Source organism: Bos indicus x Bos taurus, chromosome 6 (assembly GCF_003369695.1).
Source record: "Bos indicus x Bos taurus breed Angus x Brahman F1 hybrid chromosome 6, Bos_hybrid_MaternalHap_v2.0, whole genome shotgun sequence".
NCBI classification, from domain to species: Eukaryota; Metazoa; Chordata; class Mammalia; order Artiodactyla; family Bovidae; genus Bos; species Bos indicus x Bos taurus.
Window position 1 is genome coordinate 103,131,145 of NC_040081.1, and position 25,704 is coordinate 103,156,848.

The window sequence follows — 25,704 nt, forward strand, 5'->3', positions numbered from 1 at the left end:
GGGAGGCATCCCCAGCATTAGCTGTTTTTAAAAGCTCCCTGGATGATTCTAACCAGATGGCCAGGATTGGGAACCCCTAATTCTGGCTGAATCACTGAGTGCCTGCCTGTGTGGCCCACTGTGCATTCATGCCACACCCTGATTCAGGTCCTGGTCTGCCCTTCGTCCTCAGGATGAAGCCCAGACGGCTTAGCGCGGCTTATAAAGAGAGCCCCCTATGGTCCAGCTTCACACCCCGACATCCCACTCTAGACAATGACTGCTGAGCTCTCCACACTCACCAGGATGCTTCTGTAATACTCCCTCTGCTCTTCAATGAGCAGGATTCTGACACGTCCTGTAAGACTCATCTTTGGCCTTGCCTCTCCTTGGAAGTCATCACTTGGCCACTTCCTGGCCGAGTCAGGGGCCCTCTCTCTGGGTTCCTGCCCTGGCTTCTGGACAACCCTCCTCCCCACCGTTTATCCCCATCTGTGAATTCCTCAGTCTCTGTGTTCCTGTCTTGGTCTGCATTCCCACAGAAGCACACCCTGAGACCAGGATCCAAATGCAAATAGTTTATATGGAAAGTGACCCCAGGAAGTAAAGGTAGGGGATGGGGGAGTGAGATGGGAAGGAAGGCAGCCAGTCAAGCTACCACCGTGGGTACCAGGCACTTCTTCATCCCACCTGGGAACTCGGGACATTGTAGAAGCAGCCTCAGAGTCATCCTGCCTGAAGGGAGAAAGAGAATGGGTATTGAGTTATGAAATGCTGCTGGTTGAGGACAGGGGTGGGGAGGGGGCCAGGACAAAGGTGCTATTCCCTGAAATGGAGTCTGAAGGGCCAGAAGGAGCCTTCAGGGAAAGAAGTGTAGGTGATGGCTGGTAGATCTTGGGCTCAAAGGCACGGAAGAGCAAGGGCGGGGGTCGTGGTTGGAGGACTGATGCTGGCTGCTGTAATCCCCATTGCCTGGTAAGGAGCCTGGCACTTGGCACTTAGTGAACATGTGAAGGAATGAGTCTCCACCATCACCCCGCAGCCAATCAGAGGATGGACAGACGGAGGCAGGGAAACAGGTTGCTGTCCTAGGATGAGAAGTCACTGCTGGGAGTGAGCACCCTGAGGGGTGGTTCATTTCTGCAGGACCATGGGGTCTGGGTGACTGTTACCCAGAGGTCCAGCAACTTGAAAGGAACATTTGTCATCTTTTTCCTTCACCATGTAGTGAGGAAACTGAGTCCAGTAAAGCCAAACAGCCTTCAGGGGGCCGAGTATAGGCTGAGACCTGGCTTCCAGGGACACCCCCGCCTCTGGAGGCTGGTAGTCCTGTCCCGTTGTTCACTTTGTCTCTACTTCCTGGAGGAGAGACTTGTCATTTCAAAGTGAGGTCAACCCACAATCTCCTTGACAGGCAGAAGTGAAGAGAAGAAAAATAGCCCATCTAATGAGACATTCTACTTACTCTCCCAAAGCTGTTATCAATCACAGATGAGCAAGACTCACCCTGCTCATTCGATGAAGGAGCAGAATTCATTTCTCGGAGATTAAAGGCTGATTGTTACAACCACGGGAGGAAAGCAAAGTGTGAATTTGATTTAAGATTTAAGATTTAAGATTAAGAAGACTCTTGTAGTATTTTTTTTTCCAACGTCACAATATGAAATCTTTCCACATTATAAAATTTTTTTTTTCTTTGTGGTGGTAACCAAGGAGAAAATGTGTTATAAAGCAGAAGGCAGCCCTTAGAGTTAGGTAGACTTTGGGTCAAATACCATGCAGGCTCTTTATGAACTGTGTGAACTCTAATAATGTCATTTTCATCTTTCTGAGCTGCATTTTCTGTATATGTAAAGTGGGGACATCAATACATTTTGTGTGACATTTTCATGATGTAACTCATACAAGGCACAGGGACAGAAATTCTTAAATGTTAGTATAATTATGCATTTTTGCGGCATTATTAATGTCAGAGAGCAACACAGATACATCATCTATCCAATTGAAGGATTGAGCTTAATTATCTCTGATGTCACTTCCATCTGACAACTCTATATTCTGATTAGAAGCCAACCAGATCCATGATGTTGAAGTCCATCTGCCATCTGTTAATATTCTTCTGCATCACGATGACGATGACGATGATGGTGATAATATGATGGTATTGGTGGCGATGATGGTGGTGATGGTGATATATGATGGTTTTGGTGGTGATGATGAGGATGGGGGGACAATGATGATGATGGTGAAATATTTGTATTAGATCTTTATAGTTATAAAGCTCTTTCTATCCCCTGCTTTGTTTTATCCACACAACAAGTCTGTGCAGGGCTACAGGAATTATGATTCCATTTCTTTGATGAGAAAATGAGGCCCAGGAAAGTACAATGTTGTGCCTGAGTCTTGTCTGCTCACCAGTGGTGAGGCCAGCTAGATTCTCTGATTACAGATCCCCATGTTCCCTCATGACTTTTCCAGCATGTGACATCACAGGAAGGCCCACTCAACTGTTGTTCCTGAAATTCTCTTGAAGGTTCAGCATCACGAAAACAAGCTGGAGCACTCCCAGTTCACCTCAGCTGATGGTGTGAATGAAGATCTCGCTCTCAATGACCAAATGATAGACATTCTATCTTCCGAGGACCCCGGGAGCATGCTTCAAGCCTTAGAAGAGTAAGTATTCTGAGTCACATATTTCCGCAGGTATCATGAATGTTCTATCTACAGCAGCATGAGAGCAAATGCTGAGAATATTTCATTCATTAATTCATCCTACTTATCATTCATTTGTCACTCAGTAGTCGTAATCTTTGGAAGAAAAGTTATGACCAATCTAGACAGCATATTAAAAAGAAGAAACATTACTTTGCCAACAAAGGTCCATATAGTCAAAGCTATAGTCATGTTTGAATGTGAGAGTTTGACTATAAAGAAAGCTGAGCACCAAAGATTTGATGCTTTTGAACTGTGGTGTTGGAGAAGACTCTCGAGAGTCCCTTGGACTGCAAGGAGGTTCAACCAGTCCATCCTAAAGGAAATCAGTCCTGAATATTCATTGGAAGGACTGATGCTGGAGCTGAAACTCCAATACTTTGGCCACCTGACGTGAAGAACTGACTCATTGGAAAAGACCCTGATGCTGGGAAAGATTGAAGGCAGGAGGAGAAGGGGAAGACAGAGGATGAGATGGTTGGATACCATCACTGACTCAATGTACGTGAGTTTAAGCTCTGGGAGTTGGTGATGGACAGGGAAGCCTGGCGTGCTGCAGTCAGTGGGGTCACAAAGAGTCTGACATGACTGAGCAACTGAACTGAACTGAACTCAACTGAGTCATAATCAAACAACTGCCATGACCTGAACACTATGCTTGGTATTTAAGAAAAAAGATAGAACATAGTTTGAGCTGTGAGGCAGTCTGACCTATTGGGAAGACACAGAAATGGAAGTGACCATGAAAATTTGATGAGTACCATGCTAAGACTGGGGCTCGCCGAACACAAAAGAAAAGGTAATTACCTCTGAGCAGGTCATAGAAATGCTTCCCAGAGGAAGAGATATTTTAACTAATTCTTGAAGCTTTTCAAGTAGATTAAGAGAAGAAAGGCTTTTCAGGCAGAAAAAAGGGCAGATGTCAAGACAGGAAATGAGCAAGTTATATATGTTTGGTGAAGTGTCAGTAACTCAGTATGATTGATGTGAGGATTGGGGTCTTGAGTAGTGTAGTGAAGGAAAGGAAGTGACATATTGAGAGAGAATCCAGACCAGGCGATGTGACTGTTGGCTAAACTGGGTTCATCACTTTTCTTTTTATCTATTTATCTATTTATTAACCTTTAAGGACCAAGATCAAAGTATTTTTATTTTATTTTTTTACTTATTGAATTAACGTTAGTTTATAACATTTTGTAAGTTTCATGTGTACCACATATTTCTACCTCTGTATATATACAGAAGTAGAGTATATTTATGTATATATTTAATATTGTATATATGTATATATATTTATTATTTATTTATGTGTATATATCTATATATATGTATATATAGGTGTATATATATGTATATACACAGAGAAGTAGAGTATCTGTGTGGGTATCTACAGCATGCTCACCACCAAAAATTTAGTTTCCATCCATCACCGTACAGTTGATCTGCTTTATCCATTTCATCTTCCCCCAGCAGCTTCCTCTCCAGTAACCACGATTCTGTTCTCTGTATCTATGAGTTAGTTTTTCTTTGATTTTGTTCGTGTATTTTCATTTGTTTTCTATATTCCACAGATGAGTGAAATCATATGGTATTTTCCTTCTCCATCTGACTTATTTCACTTATATAATACCCTCAAGATCCATCTGTGTTGTTGCAAATGGAAAGGTCTCATCTCTTTATGGCTGAGTAGTATTCCATTATCCATTCATCTGTTCATGGCCATTCATCTGTCATCCATTGTCCATTCATCTGTTCATGGGCATTTAGGTTGCTTCCATAACTTGGCAGTTGTGAGTAATGATGCAGTAAGCATGGGAGTGCATGTGTCTTTTCAAAATAATGGTTTCATATTATTTGGTAAATACCCCAGAGTGGGATAACTGGATCATATGGTGGTTCTGTTCTCAGTTTTTTGAGGAATGTTGAGACTATTTTCCATAGTGGCCATTGCTGTTGTTTAGTTTCTCAGGCATGTCTGACTCCTTGTGACCCCATGGACTTCAGCATACCCGGTTTCCTCGTCCTTCACTGTATCCAGGAGTTTGTTCAAACTCATGTCCATTGAGCTGATGATGCTATCCAACCAACATTCCCACCAACACTCACCAGATAATAGTCCTTCTCACAGGTGCAAGGTGATACCTCACTGTGGTTTTAATTTGTGTTTCCCTAATAATTCATGCTGTTGTTTTCACTTGCCTGTAAGCCATCTGTATATCTTCTTTGAAAAATGTCTATTCAGTTCCACCCATGTTTTAGTGGGTTGTTTTGTTGTTGTTGAGTTGTATCAGTTCTTTATATGTTTTGGATATTACTACTTATTAGATATAATTGCTTGCAAATATCTTCTCCCATTCAATAGCTTTTTAATTTTGTTGATAGTTTTCTTTGCGGTGCAGAATCTTTTTAGTTTGCTGTAGTCCCAGTTGTTTATTTTTGTTTTGATTCTTTTGCCTGAAGAGACATACCTGGGGAGATATTGCTAAGACTCATGACCAAGAATGAACTGCCTATGTTTTCCACTAGGACTTTTAGAGTTTCAGGTTTTACATTGTAGTCTTCAGTCCATTTTGAGTTGATTTTGGAGTATGATGTGAGGTAGTGGCCTAGTTTCTTTGTATTTGCATGTGCCTGTTCAGCCTTCCCAACGTCATTTATTGAAGAGACTATCCTTTATCCATCGTATGTTCTTTGCTGCTGTGTTGTAAATTAATTGTCCATATGTGCATGCATTTATTTCTGGGCTCTCAATTCTGTCCCATTGATCTATGCTTTTGTGCCAGTACTATGCTGTTTTGATTACAGCTTTGTAACATAGTCTGAGATCGGGAGTTGTGATACCTGCAACTTTATTTTTCTTTACCCTCAGGATTGCTTTGGCGGTTCAGTCTTCTGTGGTTTCATATAAATTTTAGAATTTTTGCTCTATTTCTGTGAAAAATGTCCTTGAGATTTTGATAGGGATTTCATTGAATCTGTAGATTACTTTAGGTAATATGGACATTTTAACAAGGTCATCCTTTCAATCCACTAGCATGGAATATCTTTCCATTTATTTGTGCCTTCTTCAGTTTCTTTCAACAGCACTTTGTACTTTTCACTGTCCATGTCTTTCACCTCTTTGATTAAATTTATTCCTAGTTATTTTATATTTTGTGTTGTAATTGTAAATGGGATTTACTTCTTCATGTCTCTTTCTGGTAGCTCATTGTTAACATATAGAAATGCAACAGATTTTTGTGTGTTGATTTTGTACCCTGCAACTTTATGTGTTTGTTTATTATTTCTTTCAGTTTTTTGATGGCGTCTTTAGGATTTTGTATATATAAAGTCATATCATCTGCAAATAGTGACAGTTTTACTTCTTTCCTTCCAATTTGGATACCTTTAGGTTTTTTTCTGGCCTCATTATTCTGGCTAGGACTTCTGATACTGTGTGAAATAATTTCTCCCTTTGTGGGTGTGTGTGTGCTCAGTCACTCAGTCATGTTCCACTCTTTGTGACCCCATGGGCTGTAGCCTGCAAGTCCATGTAATTTTTCCTGGCAAGAACTGGGATGGGTTGCCATTTCCTCCTCCAGGACATCTTGTTGACTCAGAGATATAACCCACGTTTCCTACATTGGTGGGTGGGTTCTTTACCACTGAGCCACGAGGGAAGCCCCTATTTCTCCCCTTAAGTCTGTTAATAATTGTTTTATATATGTTGGTGCTCCTATGTTAGGTGCAAATACATTAATAACTTTTATGTCTTCTTAATAACTTTCCCCCCTCATAATAATATACTATCCATTTTTGTCTTCAGGTCTGTTCTGCTTGGTATGAGTATGGCTACACACCCTTTCTGGCCATCATTTGCTAACAATTTCATCCTCTGTTCCTTCGCTTTGAACCTGTGTTTGTCTGTAGAGCTGATGTGGGTCGCTTGGAGGCAGTATGTAGTTGAGTCCTGTTTTTTAATCCATCCAACCACTCCATGCTTTTTGACTGGTGAATTCAACCCATTTACATTTAAGGTTATTATTGATAGATGAAGACTTAATACTACAATTTTGTTTTCTGGTTGCTCAATCTCTCTGCTGTTTTTTTTTTTTCTCCTTGTGTTTCTGTCTGCTATTTTGATTTGATGGTTTTCTCAGTGTCCTCTTTTTTATTTTTTGTCTTTCTCTTCTAGATTTATGTTTTGTTTTTACCATAATGTTTGTGTAAAACTTCTCATAGATAAAATAGTCCTTCTTTTCCTGATGGGGCTTCCCAGATGGCTCAGCGGTAAAGAATCCACCTGCAATGCACGAGATACAGGTTCGATCCCTGGGTCAGGAAGATCCCCTGGAGAAGGAAATGGCAACCCACACCAGTATTCTTGCCTGGAGAATCCCATGGACAGAGGAGCCTGGCGGGCTACTGTCTGCTGCTGCTAAGCCACTTCAGTCGTGTCTGACTCTCTGCAACCCCATAGACGGCAGCCCACCAGGCCTCCCCATCCCTGGGATTCTCCAGGCAAGAATACTGGAGCGGGTTGCCATTTCCTTCTCCAACGCATGAAAGTGAAAAGTGAAAAGTGAAAGTGAAGTCGTTCAGTTGTGTCTGACTCTTTGCAACCCCATGGACTGCAGCCTACCAGGCTCCTCCGTCCACGGGATTTTCCAGGCAAGAGTACTGGAGTGGGGTGCCATTGCCTTCTCTGTCTACAAGGTTGCAAAGAGTCAGGCATGACTGAGCACACACATGCTGATAATATCACTGTGTGGGTTCCATCTTTTTCTTCTTCCCCTTTTATGTTTTTGTTTTTCTCAAATTATCCATTTTTATGTTGTGAGTTACGAAACTGAAGTAGTTATCATTGTTTCTTCTGCTTTCCCCCCTCCTTTAACCTTTATGCTGTAATAAAATGTTTTAAAACCTATTTTGGGGAAGAGTTCCAATTTTCTCATTCTGTTTATCACCTTACTCAAAATTTTGGGTACTTTGCCTTTTTGTTTCTGGTCAAAAGGCTCCTGTCAACCCTTCTTGTAGGCCAGGTCTAGTGGTGATGAACTCCCTCAGCTGTTGTTTGCCTGAGGAAGCCTTTAATTTCTCCTTCATATCTGACTTATAACCTGGCTGGATAGAGTATTCTTGGATGACAGTTTTTATCTTTCAGTGTTTCGAGAATGCCATTCTGCTCCCTCCTTGCCTGTAAAGTGTCTGCTGAGAAACCTGCTGGTAGCCTAACAGTGATTCCTTTGTAGGTTGCTGTCCTTTTTACCCTGGCTGGCTTTAAATTTCTTTCCTTCTTATTGACTTTCAACAATTTTAATGTAATGTGTCTTGGAGAAGGTCATTTTGCATTGAGGTAATTAGCTCATAGGTTTGTCTAATTCCTTTCCCAGCTTTGTGAATTTTCTGTTATTATTTTTTAAATAAACTCTCTGTTCCTTTCTTCCTCTCTTCCCTGGGATGCTCATCAGCCTAACGTTACCCTTCCCAAACGAGCTGAATAACTCTCTTAGAATTTTCCTCTTTTTTAACATCTCATTTCTCTTTCATCTTCTTACCAGTATCATTTCTAGATGTCTATTTTTGGGTTTGCTAATTCTCTCTTCCATGTACGCTGCTCCATTTCCAATGTTTTCTAATGCATTATTTACCTTGCATATGTGTTCTTCAGCTCCAGAACTTCTTTCTGATTCTTTTTTTGAATTTGGTAAAGTATTCCTCCTGTTCATTAATTTTGTTTCTTGGTCCACTGAACTGCCTTTCTGAGTTTTCTTCACGACAGCTACTTTGAATTCTTTATGCGTTAGATCTCAGTATTCCGTGACTCTGAGTTTGGTTTCTGAAGAATTGTCATTTTCTTTTTGTGGTACATTGTTTCTGTGGTTCTTCATGGTGCTCGGTGAGTTGTTCCTCTGCCAGTGCACTTGAAGGGGCAAACATCTTTTTGATTGATTCTGAGCTGCCTCTAGATATACTTAAGAATTAACACTTTTCATCCTTCCCACGTGGCACTAGTGGTAAAGAACCCGCCTGCCAGTTCAGCAGACGTAAGAGACGTGGGTTCAGTCCCTGCGTCAGGAAGATCCCCTGGAGGAGGGCATGGCAACCACTCCATTTTCTGACCTGGAGAATCCTCATGGGCAGAAGGGCCTGGTGGGCTACATTCCACTGGGTTGCACAGAGTCAGGCACAACTGAAGTGATTTAGCAATAGCGATAGACAGCAGTCCTCCACTGCCCTTGTCATAGCTGTGGCTCCATGTCCTCATCATCACGCCTTGTGCTTCTGGTTACTTGGTGCCTTGCTGTTGCCAGCATCACTGGTACTGCTACCAGGAAGAGGGGCTCTTCTGCCACCTCTGGGAACCCCTGAGTTGCAGGCGCAGCCACCACAGGGGGAGGGTTCAGGTGGGAAGGAGCTGGAGTCACATGGGCACCTCTAGCAAGTCCAGTGTTGTACGGTTTATGGGCTCTCCTGCTGGAGGTAGAGAGCTGGGGGACCAGAGTCGTGGGTAACTCAGAGGCTGGAGGGACAGGGTCCCAGGTCCGCTGTCATTGCCCAGTTCCCTGCAGCCATGGCACTGCTGCAGCCAAGCTGTCCTCATCTGTGCCACCTCTTCCTGGTGCTACAGGGCAGTATGGGGCTGTGGGCTCATCTGCCAGGGCTGGGGAGACCAGGACTACAGGCATCAACTCTGCTGTTCCCCTGGGTCTGCCTCCTCTGTCTGTTCCTGTGTGTCCACCTTTGGATGTACAGGTGTGTGGAATTCTCTGACATCCTGTTGGGCGAAGACACCTTTGTTGCCTTGTGGGTGTTTTACTGATGATAGATTGAAGGGGGAGGCAAAAGGGAATGTCTCACTCCACCATGATGCTGATGTCCTCCACCACAATCCATTTCTTTTTATTTATTGAACCTAGAGTGTTTTGCCTGCATGTGTGTTAAGTTGCTTCAGTCACGTCCGACTCTTTGCAGCCCAATGGACTGCAGCAAGCCAAGCTCCTGTCCATGGGATTTTCCAGGCAAGAATACTGGAGTGGGTTGGCATGCCCTCTTCCAGGGGATCTTCCCAACCGAGGGATCGAACCCGTGTTTCTTATTTCTCCTGCATTGGCAGGTGGTTCTTTACCACTAGCACCACTTTGGGAAGCCTTTCTAGTGTTCTATGTATGTGTAATTGAACATAGAGCCAGACACGGTTCTAAGAACTTCACAAATATGTGTAATCCTCATAAGAACCCTAGGAAGCAGGTAACGCTCTTTTCGCCATCTTACAGATGAGAACTTAAGGTTAAGAGGCTTGCCCCAGGGTACACGGTAGTCAGTGAGAGGACAGGTTTCAAACCCACTCAGTTTCTCCAGGCTGGGCACATGGGTCACAGTCTGCTGGCTGACTGTCACTCAGCCCCATAGTGTTCTGCTCAGTTACAAGCTCAGAGGCACAATCGAGCAGCTGTGTGATCCTATCTCCCTGGAAACAGGTGGCTCATAGCGATGGACCCAAGATCCAACCAGAAACGAGAGTGTGGCCTCCTTATCTTTAGAGGGACTGTTCATTGCCTGGAGAGGAGAGCTCTGTTGTGTCTGATTCCCAGCACCTTGTGAGCTAAGGGAGTGTTCTAAGTAGAGAGGGACTTTCCTCCTGCTTGAAAGGGGGCTCCTTACCAGCTGAGTGAGCGCCTTGGTGCAGGCCAGGTTGCCAGCTTCACGAGTCCTAGGCTGACTTCACACCCTGCTGGAATCGGGCCTGCTAATCCATTTCCGGGTGTCCGGGTTGTGCAGCCATTCAGATGTGATCCTTCATTTTAGCTTAATTCCCTGATCAGAATGCCAAGGGTGGCAAGTTTAAATTTAACCACACTGTCCGAGAGGGTGGAAAGGGAGAAAGGGGCAGTTACTGGCAGAGATTTGTAAATATCTCCAATGATACGGCACTAGTGGTAAAGAACCTGCCTGCCAGTGCAGCAGACATAAGAGACGTGGGTTCAATCCCTGGGTTGGGACGATCCCCTGGAGGAGGGCATGGCAACCCACTCCAGTATTCTTGCCTGGAAAATCCCATGGACAGAGGAACCTGGCAGGCTACAGTTCATGGGATCACACAGAGTTGGGCACGACGCAAGCGACTTAGCACTAATGATATTAAGTGGTATGAGCAGATGATTATTAGTGTATTTCTTAACTAACAGTCTGTTTTCTTCCAAAACTTGAAAATGGGTAATGTTGCGGTCCTTTAATGGACCAGAACCTGGTGGTCCAGAGTCGATGATAAGAAAGTGAAAGAAGGAAAGAGACTAATATTCCCTGGGTTATGCAGAAAACCAATAAAGCCCTAGAACAAGGCTTGTACCACTCACGAAGGCACAGGGCGTCTTCTCGAGGAGGTCTTGAAAGCCCAGGCAGGAAAGTGAGCTCGGCAGGTTTCCATGGTCCAGAGAACTTAGTCAGAGAAAGAGAGAGAAAGAAGGACACAGCGGTGCTTTACTGAACTCTGTGTGAGTATATATACTGTTTTACAAGGTAGCCTTTTCAGCAAAGATAAAGATCAAAAGACCAGACTTACAAGTTATCAAGGAAACACGGAGACAATCCATATCTTAAGAAAGAGGGTCGTGACTAATCACTTTCACCGTATGGAAAAGTTAATGAAGGAAATCCATGCATGCATTCCATCCCATGACCTCAGCCGTGGGAGCAGCGTGCCGCTCTACTCGTTCCTGTTACCAGGAACTGATAAGGAACAGAGGGCTCATGAGAGACAGAAAACAGCACACAGGAATCCTACTGTTAAACGTTCCCTGACAGAGATTCGGTTTATGTGATCGTCACTTAGATACTTAATTTTTCAAGTAGATAGGGCTCTAGCCCCTTCTAACCTGAGTAATTAGTGAAGCCAAATCCAGCCTCTTTACCCCAACACTGAAATTGTATCTCAGAGATAGAGTTTTGGGTAAAGTAGAAAAGAACAGCTTTATTACTTTGCCAGGAAAAGTGGGCTACTGCCCTCAAAACTGTGTGTTTTGAGCTGGAGTGGGTAGGGAGGAGTTTTCTTTTTTTTAATACTAATTTATTTATTTGGCTGCACCTGGTCTTAGCTGTGGCATGTGGGATCTTTAGTTGCAGTGTGTGAACTCTTAATTGTGGCATGTAGAAATTAGTTCCCCGACCAAGAATGGAACCCAAGGACCCTGCACTGGGAGCACAGAGTCTAGCCACTGGGCCACCAGGGAAGTTCTAGAGGGAGGAGTGTTACAGTAATGGTTCAAAGAGGGCGTGATCAGCTCGTGGACCTTCTTCTGATTGGTTGGTGGTGAGGTAAGTGGGAGTCAGCATCATCAACCTTCTGGTTTCAACTGGTTTGGGGTCTAGTTGCTTGTGGACAACACGTACCTTTAATTTCTCCAAACTGATGGGGATTTCAGTATCTGCAGAACAGCCCAAAGATATTGTTCTGTGTATCCCTTGAGGGGCAACCAGGACTCTGCCCCAGGGTTGCTCTGCTGTTTCTTTTAAGGGTTCCTCAATTGTCTCCCCATTTCCTCCCTTCTCTAATTAGCATCTGTTTGAACCTGCTGTTGGAACTCAGGAAAGATCAGGGAAACTGAACAAAATCTACTTCCTGTAATAAAGAAATAGGGGCCACAGAAAGACTTTTGTGCCCAGGAGTCCCTCAGGGTCTTGCCTGGTATGGTTAATACTATAAAATAAGAAAGCATTGATCATCCCAGCTTTGTTTTAGATCCAAGAAGTGATGGCCTGTGACAAGGAGAGTCTTCCTTTATCCTTATATTTTATAAATTATTTTTAGCTGCTGCAATTTGCTGATACTTGTGTGTGAATGTAATAGGGAAATTGAGGTTCAACAAGATTTATTCTTGTAAATCACTTAGTAGCTCTGGACTTATATTTCTCACTGGGAACTGATCTTATTTTGTCCAAAGAATATTTATCATTGATTATCAAGCATGACCTGGAAGTTCTAACTAGGGAACTAAGTTTTCTCCTCCCTTCCTTCCCCCATCTCTCTGCCCTCCCTCCCCATCCTAACATGCAATTTTTATTGAATGCCAGTTCTGTTTCAGGCATTGTGGTTGGATGCTTATTTTGGGACCTGGCAATTATTTACAAAATCCTAGCATTGCCAATTACTTTTAATCTTTCCATCTTGACTTATGTCAGGCTTAGAAACTCCCAGAAAGAAAATGTCACTCAGAATGTCAGGGGCTTAGTATGCCTGGGAATCTGTGATGACCTCCCCACTAAACATAGATTGTTTTTCCTCCAGCAAATCACTTATCCCATTTGTAATTGTTCCGTGAGGTTTAGCTGGGATTCTAAACATGCTGGTGATTTGATTGTCACCTCATTTCCAAGACCCATCAGAGCCATAACTTTGCCCTGTTTTGCTGATTTATTTTTCTCAAAGAGCATTTCCTTGGTTTGCTTGGTTGTTTATCTTTTACATTGTTTATTCATAGGCTGCCTCAAACAGAGAGGATTTGAGGAAGGAATATTTCCTCTGATTTTTATCAGGCTCCCTGACTATTATAATGGAGGTGGCTCAGCCCCAGGTGGGCTGGGGCGGGGGTGGGGAGGGGGGGAAAGGAGGAACTGACCATGACTGGCTGGTCCTGGAAGTTTCCGGAACATGGCATGCCCACAGAGTTTTAGCTCCTTTCTTGTTCTTGCCCTGACCACTGCCAAGCACCTCATACCCCGATTTTTCTTAATTCTCACAACAACTCTAACAAAAGAAGCTGATGTTCCAGAAGGTTTATTGGTTTTGCCTGAGGTCACACAAGAGGTAATGGATTGGTCCCAGGCCTGAGTGCTTTCAAATTCACTCTTCTATTGACAGAACAGCTTTTTAAAGCTTGAGCTTAGGTTTTTCTAGAGAGGAAAAGAAAAATAAGAAAGTAAGTCTAGGTCTGCATTTATTTCCTCTTTTATTAAATGGAAGCTTATTGCTGTCTTTTAGTGATACCAACATGACCATGTAAACTGCCTCAAAATTTTGTTTTGTATTAAGTGTGTGTTCAAAGAGTATTTGTAAAACCAAGGCTTTTAAATACGTGTAGAGGCATACCAGAGATACCAGAGAGTTAATGTGGCTTTGGTTCCAGGCCATCAAGATAAAGTGTGTTCCATGAATTTTTTGGTTTGTCAGTGCATAAAAAGTTATGTTTCCATTATACTCTTGTCTATTAAATGTGCAATGGCATTATGTCTAAGAAAACAGTGTCTATACCTTGATGTAAAAATACCTTATTGTTAAAAAAATGCCTTTGATTTGAAGTGAGAGACAGAACTTCCTCTCTGTTGAACCCTTCAAGGCCATTGTGGGGTTATTAATTGGCCTCGTTTCCATCTTGTTGTGTCTGAGAGAATATGGAGGCCTGAGGAAAGGGAGAGAGGTGATGGAACAGCCAGTCAGTGGTGCAGACAGAACACACAGGGTATTTATCGGTTGGGTTTGCCATCTCGTATGGGCGCTAGCGTGGTGCTACGAATCAATTCCAGTAGTATTGTCAGAGATCACTGATCACAGATCACCATAAGAAGTATATGATAATGAAAACATTTCACATATTGTAAGAATTGCCAAAAATGCACAGAGACAGGAAGTGAGCAAATGGTGTTGGAAAAATGGTACCAATAGACTTACTCGACACTGGCTTGTCACAAACCTTCAGTCTCTATAAGGCATAGTAGCTGCACAGCTCAGTAAAGCAAAGCCCAAAGATCTGCCTGTATCAAGTCGTTTTCTATGTGCCACTCATAGTATATGTTTTTTGTATACATACTGTGGTTAACTTGATGGCAAAGATTAGGAGAAGGTGCAAGCCTCCTCAAACCAGACCCCCTGGGATGTTTTGTAATTCTGTCAGATGTCCATCTTACAGGCTTCATATGTACACAAGGAATCAAGGAGCAAATGAGGGAGACTCAGCAGGATCTGCTGAGGGGTCGAGAGTGGGATTTGAGGAAGAAAGAGCCATCAGAGGTGATGCTAAGTTTCAGCCTGATCAACTGGGAGACTGTGATGTTATTTCCTAAGATGAAGAAAGAGGACAGGGTTGCATCTTGAGGAAAAGACTGGAAGTTAGTTTTGGACATGGCAACTGAAAGGTGCCTTTGAGACACCCAGATGACCACGTGAAGTGGGCGGTCAGCTGCGTAGGTCTGTTACCAGGTGGAAGTCTGGATGGAGGTGCCAAGTAGAGGGGGTTGATGGAGGAAACTATGGGGAGGACAGGGAGGGGAGGGAACCAGCATGGTCCCCTAAAGAATGCCAGCATTTAGAAGTCAGAAAGATAAGAAGAACCCAGGAGAACAAGGAGGTTCTCAGGAAAGTCATGAGAAGGGGGCTTCCAGAAAAAAAAAAAAAAGGGATGATGGACCATGTCTAGTACTGCCTGGAGTTCAGTCAAGTGTCTTGATTTTGGCCACTGGGATATCATTGATGATCAGAGCAGCTTTGGGGGAGAGGCAGAGGTAGGAAGCCAGGATAGGATGAGTAGAATGGCAACAAGATGTATGGACGGCTTCTTCAAGGTGCTGTGCTATGACGGGGAGCAGAGAAATGCAGCCGGAGCTTAAGAAGAACATGGAGCCATGAGAGGGAATGCTTAAGGCTGATGCCAGAGCATCTTAGCATTCTGATGGGGATGGTCCAGCACAAAGGAGGGGAGGTGGAGGGTGCAGGAGAAACCAGGGATAGTTGCAGAGAAGAGGTCATTCAGGTGTGAGAGATGGAACCAGGGCTCCATTGGAAGCGCTGGAGAGGCATATCACCCATCACACAGGGAAGGAAGACCCAGAGCAAATGCAAATGCGTGCAGATGTGTGGTGGGACGTGTAGAGGTGTAAACACAGCACGTTTCTTTCTGAAGTTTCTCAAGGAAGTACCGGTAAGGACACCAGGGAGGGGAAGCGTGGGGAGGACCGTAAGAAATATGGAACAGTCCTGCCAGAGGAAGAGGTGGTTTACTAGAGAAACCCCAAAGAATTACCAGGCAGGTGGAGGGCCCATTTGAGGCCAGGGGTTCCAGCCTGCCTGGAGGAGGCACCCTCCCCTGCAGAGACTGCGGAAGGGTGGTGGTAGAGCCCAGGGCTTAGGAACTCAAGCTCAGCAACCCGACTGCCTGGTTTGGGTCCCAGCTCTGCCACTAGCTCTTGGGTGACTCTGGTTCCCTTATCTATAAAATGGAGATAACTGTGCTTACCTCATAGGGTGCTAGGGCCATGGCCAGCCCCCTGCTCTGCATGGTAAGGGCTTTTCCAGGTGAGCAGGAGAGGGACAAGGGGAGTGTGCTGCCTCCTGTGGCTGCTGTCATGAAGTACCATCAGCTGGATGGCGCCAAGCAGCAGAAACTTATTGTCCCACAGTCCTGGAGATTGGAAGTCCAAAGTCAGTTCCACTGGGCTGAAGTTGATGGAACTGCATCTCTGTAAATCCTCCTGGAGAGGGTTGTTCCTGCCTCTTCCAGCATCCAAGGGGCGGGGCCCAGCAGTCCTTCACTTGTGGCCACATCACTGCAGTCTCTGCCTCCATTTGGCTTCTCCTCTTCTGTATGCATCCAGTTTCCCTCTGCCTGTCTCCTAGAAAGACACTCTTGATTGGATTGAGGGCCTACTGGATAATCCAGGATGGTCTCCTCAAGTCATGGTCCTTCACTTACATCTGCAAAGACCCATTTTTCATAAAAGGTTGCATTGACAGATTTCTGGGAGGACCTGATGTCTTTGAATGGCCATTATTCCAGAAAGTGATCAGGAAGTCTCAGGAGAATGAGGGAGGAAGTGGAGGCTTGAGGACTCATAGGAAGAAGTAAGAAGTGGGTTGGAGGGTTCAAGGAGGTGAGTCATAGCATTGTTTCTGGAATGTTCCTGAGAGTTCTCTTCAGACAAGGGCCATTGGAGATGGTCTCTCCAGAATCCACCTGCCAGTGCAGGGGACATGGGTTCGATCCCTGGTCGGGGAAGAATCCACATGCGGCAGGGCAACTAAGACCATGTACCACAACTACTGAAGCCTGCACGCTAGAGCCTGTGCTGCATGAGAGAGACCACAGCAATGAGAAACCCACGCACCGCAATGAAGATTAGCCCCTGCTCACCCCAGCTAGAGCCCACAGCAATGAGAAACCCACGCACCGTGATGAAGAGTAGCTCCGGCTCCCCCCAGCTAGAGCCCACAGCAATGAGAAACCCACGCACCGCAATGAAGAGTAGCCCTGGCTCGCCCCAGCTAGAGCCCACAGCAATGAGAAACCCACGCACCGTGATGAAGAGTAGCTCCGGCTCCCCCCAGCTAGAGCCCACAGCAATGAGAAACCCATGCACTGCAATGAAGAGTAGCCCCTGCTCGCCCCAGCTAGAGCCCACAGCAATGAGAAACCCACGCACCACGATGAAGAGTAGCCCCTGCTCGCCCCAGCTAGAGCCCACAGCAATGAGAAACCCACGCACCACGATGAAGAGTAGCCCCTGCTCGCCCCAGCTAGAGCCCACAGCAATGAGAAACCCACGCACCGCAATGAAGAGTAGCCCCGGCTCACCCCAACTAGAGAAAGCCTGCGTGTAGACATGAAGACCCAGCACAGCCAAAGATACAATTAAAAAAAAGAAGTGGTTGGTCCAGGGCTCAAATGCGAGTCTCTGACCCGAGGCTGGTGCCCTCTGGTCTTCCTTGTTGCTTACAGACAATTTGATGGAGATTCTTCTTGGACTGAACAAGAGGAGACTCCCTAGGAGGGAAAGGGGCCCTGATCCAAGTGAGGGTGGCCCTCCCCATGACAGTGCACCCTCCCCACCCGCATTGCCCTCAGTGGGACTGGGACATAAATGGTGACTTGTAGGCGGCAGGGGCTCAGAGAATACTTATGGCCTTGAAGAACTGCACCTCATCACCTGGGGCCAGATGCCCCACTGGAGACTTGTAGGGTGGTAGTGGGTTTTAGGGGGCCAATACATAACTCCCTCCTCTTTTCTTCCCAAATTCTTTTTTATTTGGTCACGCTGCTTGCCTTGTGGGGATCTTAGTTCCCCGACCTGGGATTGAACCTGGACCCTCAGCAGTGAAAGCTTGGAGTCTTAACCACTGGACCACCAAGGAATGCCCCTCTTCTCAAATCCTAAATGACTTTGAGGATAGCTCATTCCTTTCCCTTTCCTCCCCTCCCCCTCCTTCTCTCTCCAACCCCACCTTCTTTCCATTTTCTTCCTGTATTGATTAAGCATCTGTTAATAGCTTGTGTCAGTTACTGTGCCACATTGTGGGGACACAAACAACAGTCACTCATGGCTCCCGACCCTGGGCTCCCGTTCGGCCCTTGCCTCGTGGTTCTGTGATACCCATGCTGTGTGTCTGTTTCCACATTAGACCCCGAGGAACCAGTCTGGTGGTACTAGGTAAGCATCAGCATTCGTCTTGTGAATGAATGAGTGGCTGAAATTTGTGCTGGGTGTTGAAGGGTCATTGGGACACTGTTAGAAGGTGAATGGCTTCTGACAAGATAACCCAAGTCTAGGCTGTTCCTAGGTTTCTGGAAGGATCAAGTTCACCTAGAGCATCAGATGACCAAGCATCTTGCTACCCAGGCCAACTGAATTGGAAGCGGCCCTGTCCTCATGCCTGTGCTTTGCTACGGGGTCCCATAAGGACCCAACAAGCCACAGAGGGATTTTCATAGCCTGGCAGGCTACAGTGAGGCTGCTGCCAAGCAGAGCAGCAGCAACGCCAGTCTGGTTGCCATGGTGACCCTCACTCGTCTCCCCAGCTAGGTGACAGTTTGTTGGAGAATGTGTGTCCAGCAAGCTCCTCTCAGCAAGTGTTTACCAAGCTCCCACTGAGTGCTTGGCACCAAGCTGAATGAGGAGCTGGAGAGGAAGCCAAGCCAAGGGAGGACCCAAGATGCAACCATCCACAGGGTGAATCATCTCACACAGATAGATACAGCACAAGGAGAAGGCGCAGGCTGGGAAGATCATTGAATTGCACCCTCCACCCCATCCCCACCACAGTGTCTCTGCTGTGTGCAGGTAGTTATAAATGGTCTGTTTAACCTGGGCTTCTCTGGTGGCTCAGATGGTAAAGAATACACCTGCAGTGGGGGAGACCTGGGTTTGATCCCTGGGTTGGGAAGATCTCCTGGAGAAGGGAAAGGCTACCCACTCCAGTAGTCTGGCTTGGAGAATTCCATGGACAGAGGAGCCTGGCAGACTATACAGTCCGTGGGATCACAGAGTCAGGCACGACTGAGCGACTATCACACTTTGCTAACCTCCGCAAGATGTGATGGGTATGCTCTCTGACTCAGCATCTCACCTTCTCCACCCGACTCCTTCCAGACCACGAGGTTCATGCATCCTCTTAGGAATTTATTAGACATAAAAGGAATCATCTCAACAGTTGGGCGTGTCTGAAGGGTCAGTAATGAACTCCCGTCTCCCGCCACCTTGAGTTCCAAACCAGTTGGGAAATAAGACATACCTCAGGCATGTTGTCCAGCCCAGCCACAAAAATCACCCTTTTATTACTTAGAAAACCTAGGTTGGAGGATGTGGCTTTTAGCTGGAGGCATAACCAGCCCCGCAGTTGGACTCTCTCCACAACTGACTTCAGGGGATTCCTGCTCCAATTTTCCTTCACTTCCCTTGTGGAAGGATCACAGACATAGGCGAGACACACACGGCCCCTCCCCAGCACTGGCCATTTCCATCAGTCAGCTTCAGTGATGGGACTTTGTGCATTTGGCTGGTAGGGCCAGCTGTGCTGAGGGTGGTGGTGCTTCTCACAGACTCTTGGGGTCCTGTCCCGGGCCACCGTCTGCACGTCACCATCCACATTGGTCTGGCACCAGCCTCAGAGAGCAGCCAGAAAAGAGGGTGTCAGAAGCAACCCAGAAACTCATTCTGTCCCACAGAGATACATCATCCCAGACTCTGATAATACCCATGTTTGCTTTTTCTTTTTCTGTTTCTTTACTTGATTTTTTGAAGTCACTAATGAACATGGCACAGAATTAGAATGACAGAAAAGGCCGTACTGTGAAAACCAAATTATCGTCTCATCGCCTGCACAGTGTTGTCATCCCCAAAGGCAAAGGCAGTGTCATGTACCCTTTAGAGATGGTCCATGACTGTATGGATATTTACACAGACACACCTTTATTAAAATGCAAAATGGTCACATACTTTACCCACTGTTTTGCTCCCTTTTCTCTTACTTTGCAGTGATCTTGGAGATTGTTGATTATCTATACCTACAGAACAACACTGCTCTTTTAAGTGGGTGCATAGTTTTCCAGCAATAGTAATGACAACTGAATTTTTAAAGAATTTAATGTGAATGAAACACAGACCTGGTTGTTTTATTGACGTGGACATATTTAATATTTACTCTTCAGAGTAGGCTCTGAGCTGAGTGCTGTTTACAGATGAGGAAACTAAAGCACAGAGGGTTTAAGTCGCTTGCCAGGGTCACAAGGCAAGTAGGAGCTGTAGTCAGGATGTGGGTTCAGAGCTCATGGTCTTAACCACTGTACCTCCCAGCCACCCACTGAAGAATATGTGGTTGGATTCAACCACGTTTCCTCTTGGTCAGCACTGCAGTGCTTGTCTGGGCACAGACGTGCAAGGCCACCCGTAGTGTGACTTTTTCAAAGGCGAATTGCTGCATTAGTGTGCATTTTAAAAAATATAGGTATTGTCCAGTTGCCCACCATAGAGGCTGGACCAGTTTGCCATCCCCAGTGTTTGACAGCATAACCTAGTCATAGTTAGTCAGTGTTAGTCACTCAGTTGTGTCCAACTCTTTTTGACCCCGTGGACTGTAGCCCACCAGGCCCCTCTGTCCGTGGAATTCTCCAGGCAAGAATACTGGAGTGGGTTGCCCTTCCTTTCTCTAGGGGATCTTTCCGACCCAGGGATTGAACCCAGGTCTCCCACATTGCAGGCAGATTCTTTACCGTCCGAGCTACCAGGGAAGTTCTAACCTAGTCAGAGGGGTGGGTGATCTTTGTACCTGTGCTGATCTAATAGGAAACCATGGCACCTCCTGAGAGCTTTAATTCTGCACTTTGCTTATTTTGTGTAAGGTCAGACCACTTTTCCTATGTTGAAGGTGTAGTCGTGTTTCCTTGTCTGGTTAGCAGAGGAAGTGGCTTGGGCTTAGCACTGAGCTGCTTGAGCTGCAGTGCTCTTCCCAACTCTTGGCTCCATCACTTAATCACTTGATGGCCTTGGTCAAAACCCTGTGTGTCAGTTTCTTCATCTGAGCATGAGGATGGATGGTGATGATGCCCACGCCATGGGAGGTAAGCATTTAATGAACTCACGCTCACCCAGACGTTAGAGTGCCTGGCTACGGTAAGTGATTCATATCTTTCCAGTCACTTTAGCTTTTGGCTGTATTCTGCCCACCGAATCTCATGGTTTCTTTCTATGGCACAGCTTCACAGGTTTTGCAGAAATGGACACACGTTTCTCGGTGACTCCCAACTCCTTATTCATTCCTCTGTCCACGTGTGCCATGCAGTTGTTCAGTCTACATTAGGTGGCAAGGGGCTGGAAATGCAAGGGTAAGCCTAACAGGCAGGGTGCTGGCCCCTGGGGCTTATAGTCTAGTGAGGAAGACAGGCATTCATCAGAGAATCACATGGGAAAATACGTGATTCCACACCATGCTAGGCTTCTCTGGTGGCTCAGATAGTAAAGAGTCTGCTTGCAATATGGGAGAACTGGGTTCGATCCCTGGGTCGGGAAGATCCCCTGGAGAAGGAAATGGCAACCCACTCCAGTATTCTTGCCTGGAGAACTCCATGAACAGGGGAGCCTGGCAGTCTACAGTCCATGGGGTCACAAATAGTTGGACATGACCGAGTGACTAACATACACACACACACACACACACACACACACACACGGGTGCTAGGCACCATGAAACTTCATCTTGTCTTTAGCACGTGTCTGCCCTATAACCAGCACCAGTCTTGTGACGTGGAAAAGTCATCCCAAGTGCTCAGTAAATGTTGCTACATGAGTGAATAAGAATGTGATTAATACTGTGATTGCATCCAGTGCTCGTAAAGTGAAAAGTCATAAACTCTGTGTAAGTGTGAGGATAAAGAGCCTAGAGGTTTGTTCACCTCCTGAAACTGTGGTGCTTGAGCTCATGAGGGGTTGAATGTTCCCTGGGGCTCCCAGAATCAGGCACCTTGGAGGTGGTCCTCATGAAATGTCATGATGTGGTGAAGATTAAATGAGCCACAAAGGTAAGTTTTATTTGTATGCATCGATGGGTGGGAAAATAAGCTTTTCTTGGTTATGTAAGAGCACATCCTTGTACACTAGTGAAAGGACAAATGTGGCATGAAAATTGTTTGCACAAATTGCTGATCATCTGTTAGCTAACTTCAAGTATAAAGTGATTTTTACTTTCCTGGGAAAATAGAATCTTAGAGTCTGGATGCTGCAGAGGATCTTAGAGGCCTAAATTCTTGGCCAGAGAAAAAGTACTGTTAGAAGAAGTTGGGTTCAGCTATTCACCATTTGAAAGCTGATACTTGAGAGGCACAATTGGTGGAAAGTTTCATTTATCTTGCAGGTGGGCAACAGAAGGAGAAGGCATTCTCATGTCCAAAGGCCAAATTCCCACTGCCAGTCAGAGGGCATGAGTTTTTAAAGGGAATCTTCAGAGGAGTATACGTGGATGGAGGGGGCAACATGCAGAAACAGCATGATCAGCTGACAGTCATCTGGAAATTGGTTATGATCAGTGGTCTCATCAGTGGTCGTCTTGATGGTTTTGAGCACAGTTAATCTTCAGTTCTGGGGTCAGTTTGCTCCCATTTATTTATCTTGATCCAGATTTCTGGCCTCCAGAGCTGTGACCCAAGACATTTCTGTTGTCCTGAGCCTGCCTGGTTCCTAAGATTCTGTTATAGCCGCTCCAGGAAACCAGAGTCATGCATGTCAGTTTGGGCAGCTTGTAGTTCTCAAAAGGCCTTTCTCATCTTTAACCAGGAATTCTCATCCGGGGTCCCATGGGAGGAAACAAACAGCCCAGGGAATTGTGGGTGTCATCCTGACATGGCCTCTCCTCAGGGGCCTTCACCTGTCCCTTCCAGAGCTCTCCCCCATGTCCATCTCAGCTTCACTGTCTGAGTCCTGGCCTGGTTTTCACCGGCTGCCTGCACTCAACCTCACATCCAGGGCCTTCAGTCCATTCTTTTCAGTGACCCTGACTTCACTGGCCTCCCATTGCTCTTGGTAAAACCCTGTCATATACCCATGACTGGAGATAGTTGGTATGCATGTGGTCAGCATCCCCAGATACCTCTGAGGTCACCAGGAAGACGGCAGAACCTGGAACGATGGAAACTTTAGGAAGGTGGCTCTCAGAGGGTTACAAAGTGGACCTTTCTGACAGAGGTCTCCCGCGATGGACAGCTGCCTGAAAGAGCATTTAACGCCCCTCCCGTGTGTGGGCAGAGTGGAGGCTGGGGAACTCCAGCGGGAAAGCACTGAGGAAACCTGGGTATTGGTTGGAATGATGACTTAGCTGAAATCCAAGGTTGATCTCATTTCTAAAGCCATCTTTAAACATTCCGTCTTGCAGTTCCTTTCCTGTCACCATCATCTAATCTCCAGGTACAGCAAAATCTAATTTTCCAAAAAAGAATTCATATGCAATCCGCCTGTTTATCACTCGTCTCTCTACCTCTCTATCTATCTATCTGCTTATGTTCTCTTCACATTTTCCTTTCTTTGCCGTAAAGAATGACACCAAGGAAGACTCTGACAGCCATAACCATAGCAACAACAATGTGAAGGAACATTTTCCAGCATCTGTTTTGTGCCGGGTGCTGGCTCAGGACTTTGTGCATGTCAGTGTGAGGCAGTGGGGCAGAGCGTAGAGCCTGGACTCTAGTCGCATGGCATGGCTTCAGATGTCACTTCTGCCACCTGATAATGATGTGACTTTCAACAAGATTGTTTAAGTTTTCTGCATCTCAATTTCTTCACCTACCTTACAAGGTCATCATGGGCATTAAATGGTTTGATATCCGTCAAGCAATTAAAACAAAGCCTGTGCATAAAGGTCACTATTCATCATCTCAGTGATCTTCATTAAAAAAATATTTTATTGAAATATAGTTGTTAATTTACAATGTTGTGTTAATTTCTGCTGTATAACAAAGCAATTTAGTTATATATACCTATATATGTGTACACATTCTTCTTCATATTCTTTTCTATTATGATTTATTACAGGACACTGAATAGAATTCCCTGTGCTAGACAGTAGGACCTTGTTGTTTATCCCTCCTATATATAATAATTTGGGCTTCTCAGGTGATGCTAGTAGTAAAGAACCTGCCTGCCAATTCGGGAGATGCAGTTCAATCCCTGAATCAGGAAGATCCCTGGAGGAGGGCATGGTAACCCACTCTAGTACTCTCACCTGGGGAATCCCCTGGACATAGGAGCCTGGTAGACTACAGTCCATGGGGTCGCAAAGAGCTGGACTTGACTGAAGCGACTTAACATGCATATATAATAATTTGGCTTCCCGGGTGGCTCAGTGGTAAAGAATCTGCCTGCCAAGCAGGAGACACGCAGGAGATGTGTCCACTCAGTCCATGGAGTCCCAGTGAGTCAGAGGCAGCATAGCATAAACAACAAACAGCAACATATAATAATTTGCATCTGCTGGCCCCAGTCCTTCCCCCAACACTCCTCTCCTTTGACCACAAGTCTGTTCGCTATGTCTGTGAGTCTGTTTCTATTTCATAGATAAGGTCATTTGTGTCTCAGTGACCTTCACTTGACAGGGGTGATAATTTTCTCATTTAACCAACTGGGAAACCAGGCTCAGAGACATAAAGTAACTCACCTGAATCACCCAGGGCTTAACAGGGGGAGGGAGAAGCTGAGACTAGAAGCTAAACTGGTGTGACTCCCAAGCTCATGATGTTTTCAGATATAATGAAATATCATCTCCTGAGAAACGGGCAAGTGGAGAGAGGAACCCTCCCTTCTCTTTTTCGCCTCTTCCTAAGCTGTCCTGTTGGGGTCTGACCGACAAGGGGAGGTGGGAATGGGGAGTGGGCAGCAGGCAGTGATAGGGAAACGCCAGGATGAAAAGATGAACCTCTGTCTACATCTGTGCTTCCTTTGAGGAGCAGCTCAAGGCTGGAGAGAGAGGGCCCAGTGTGACTTCTAAACCAAGAGATCTTTAAGAGGAAAAGGTCAAGGACAAGGACGCAGACTGCTGACCTTGAATCTGATCACAATCTATTTGAGTTTATACCAAACTAAAAAACTTAGTGAGTGTGAGAGTGAGTGAGTGAGTGAAAGTTGCTCAGTCATGTCTGACTCTTTGCAACCTCATGGACTGTAGCCCACCAGGCTCCTCTGTCCATGGGATTTCTCAGGCAAGCATACCAGAATGGGTTGCCGTTCCTTCTTCAAAGGATCTTCCCAACCCAGGGATTGAACCTGCATCTCCTGCTTTACAGGTGGTTCTTTCCTATCTGAGCCACCAGGCTTATGGTTTATCATAACTTTACCCAGCGTTTCACTCACACACAGTGATGACTTATTTAACCTGCCGTTACAATTTTGACAGTGAGGACTCCCAGGAGGTCTTTTCCCCTAAATATCCATTGTCCAGGCCCTCGAATCCACTGGATATAAATATGATTTATAGTCCCTGCATGGAATCTTGCTACAGTAAAATGCCATGGAAATTGGCTCCTATGAGGAAAATTTCAGTGTCACCAATACTCAGTTGGTTTTCATGGGTCTATTATGCTTATTATGCTTACATCAGCCAACTTGAAGACACTGGATTTATACTGTAAAAAATGGTCATGGCCATTTCATTTTCCTTCCTTATGAATTACCTTCCATGTTAATGAGTCCTCTTTCTCATTCAGGAGAACATTTTCTGCATCAAATTTTATCCTAATTTCGTCCTGACACCTTACTTGCCATTTGGTGAGAGCTTGATTAATTTTTATATGA

The 25,704-nt window shown here is 45.4% G+C and overlaps 1 protein-coding gene across 7 annotated transcripts in view; it reads left to right on the forward strand.

Moving 5' to 3' along the window:
* EVC2 (EvC ciliary complex subunit 2) overlaps positions 1-25,704 on the forward strand; it is a 165,787-nt gene that overhangs the window by 57,034 nt on the left and 83,049 nt on the right. For all 7 annotated transcript variants that reach the window (XM_027545002.1, XM_027545001.1, XM_027544998.1 and 4 more), the window contains one exon: positions 2,513-2,652. In XM_027545002.1, coding sequence (XP_027400803.1) covers positions 2,513-2,652 — 140 coding nt within the window. The remainder of the gene's footprint in view (positions 1-2,512; positions 2,653-25,704) is intronic.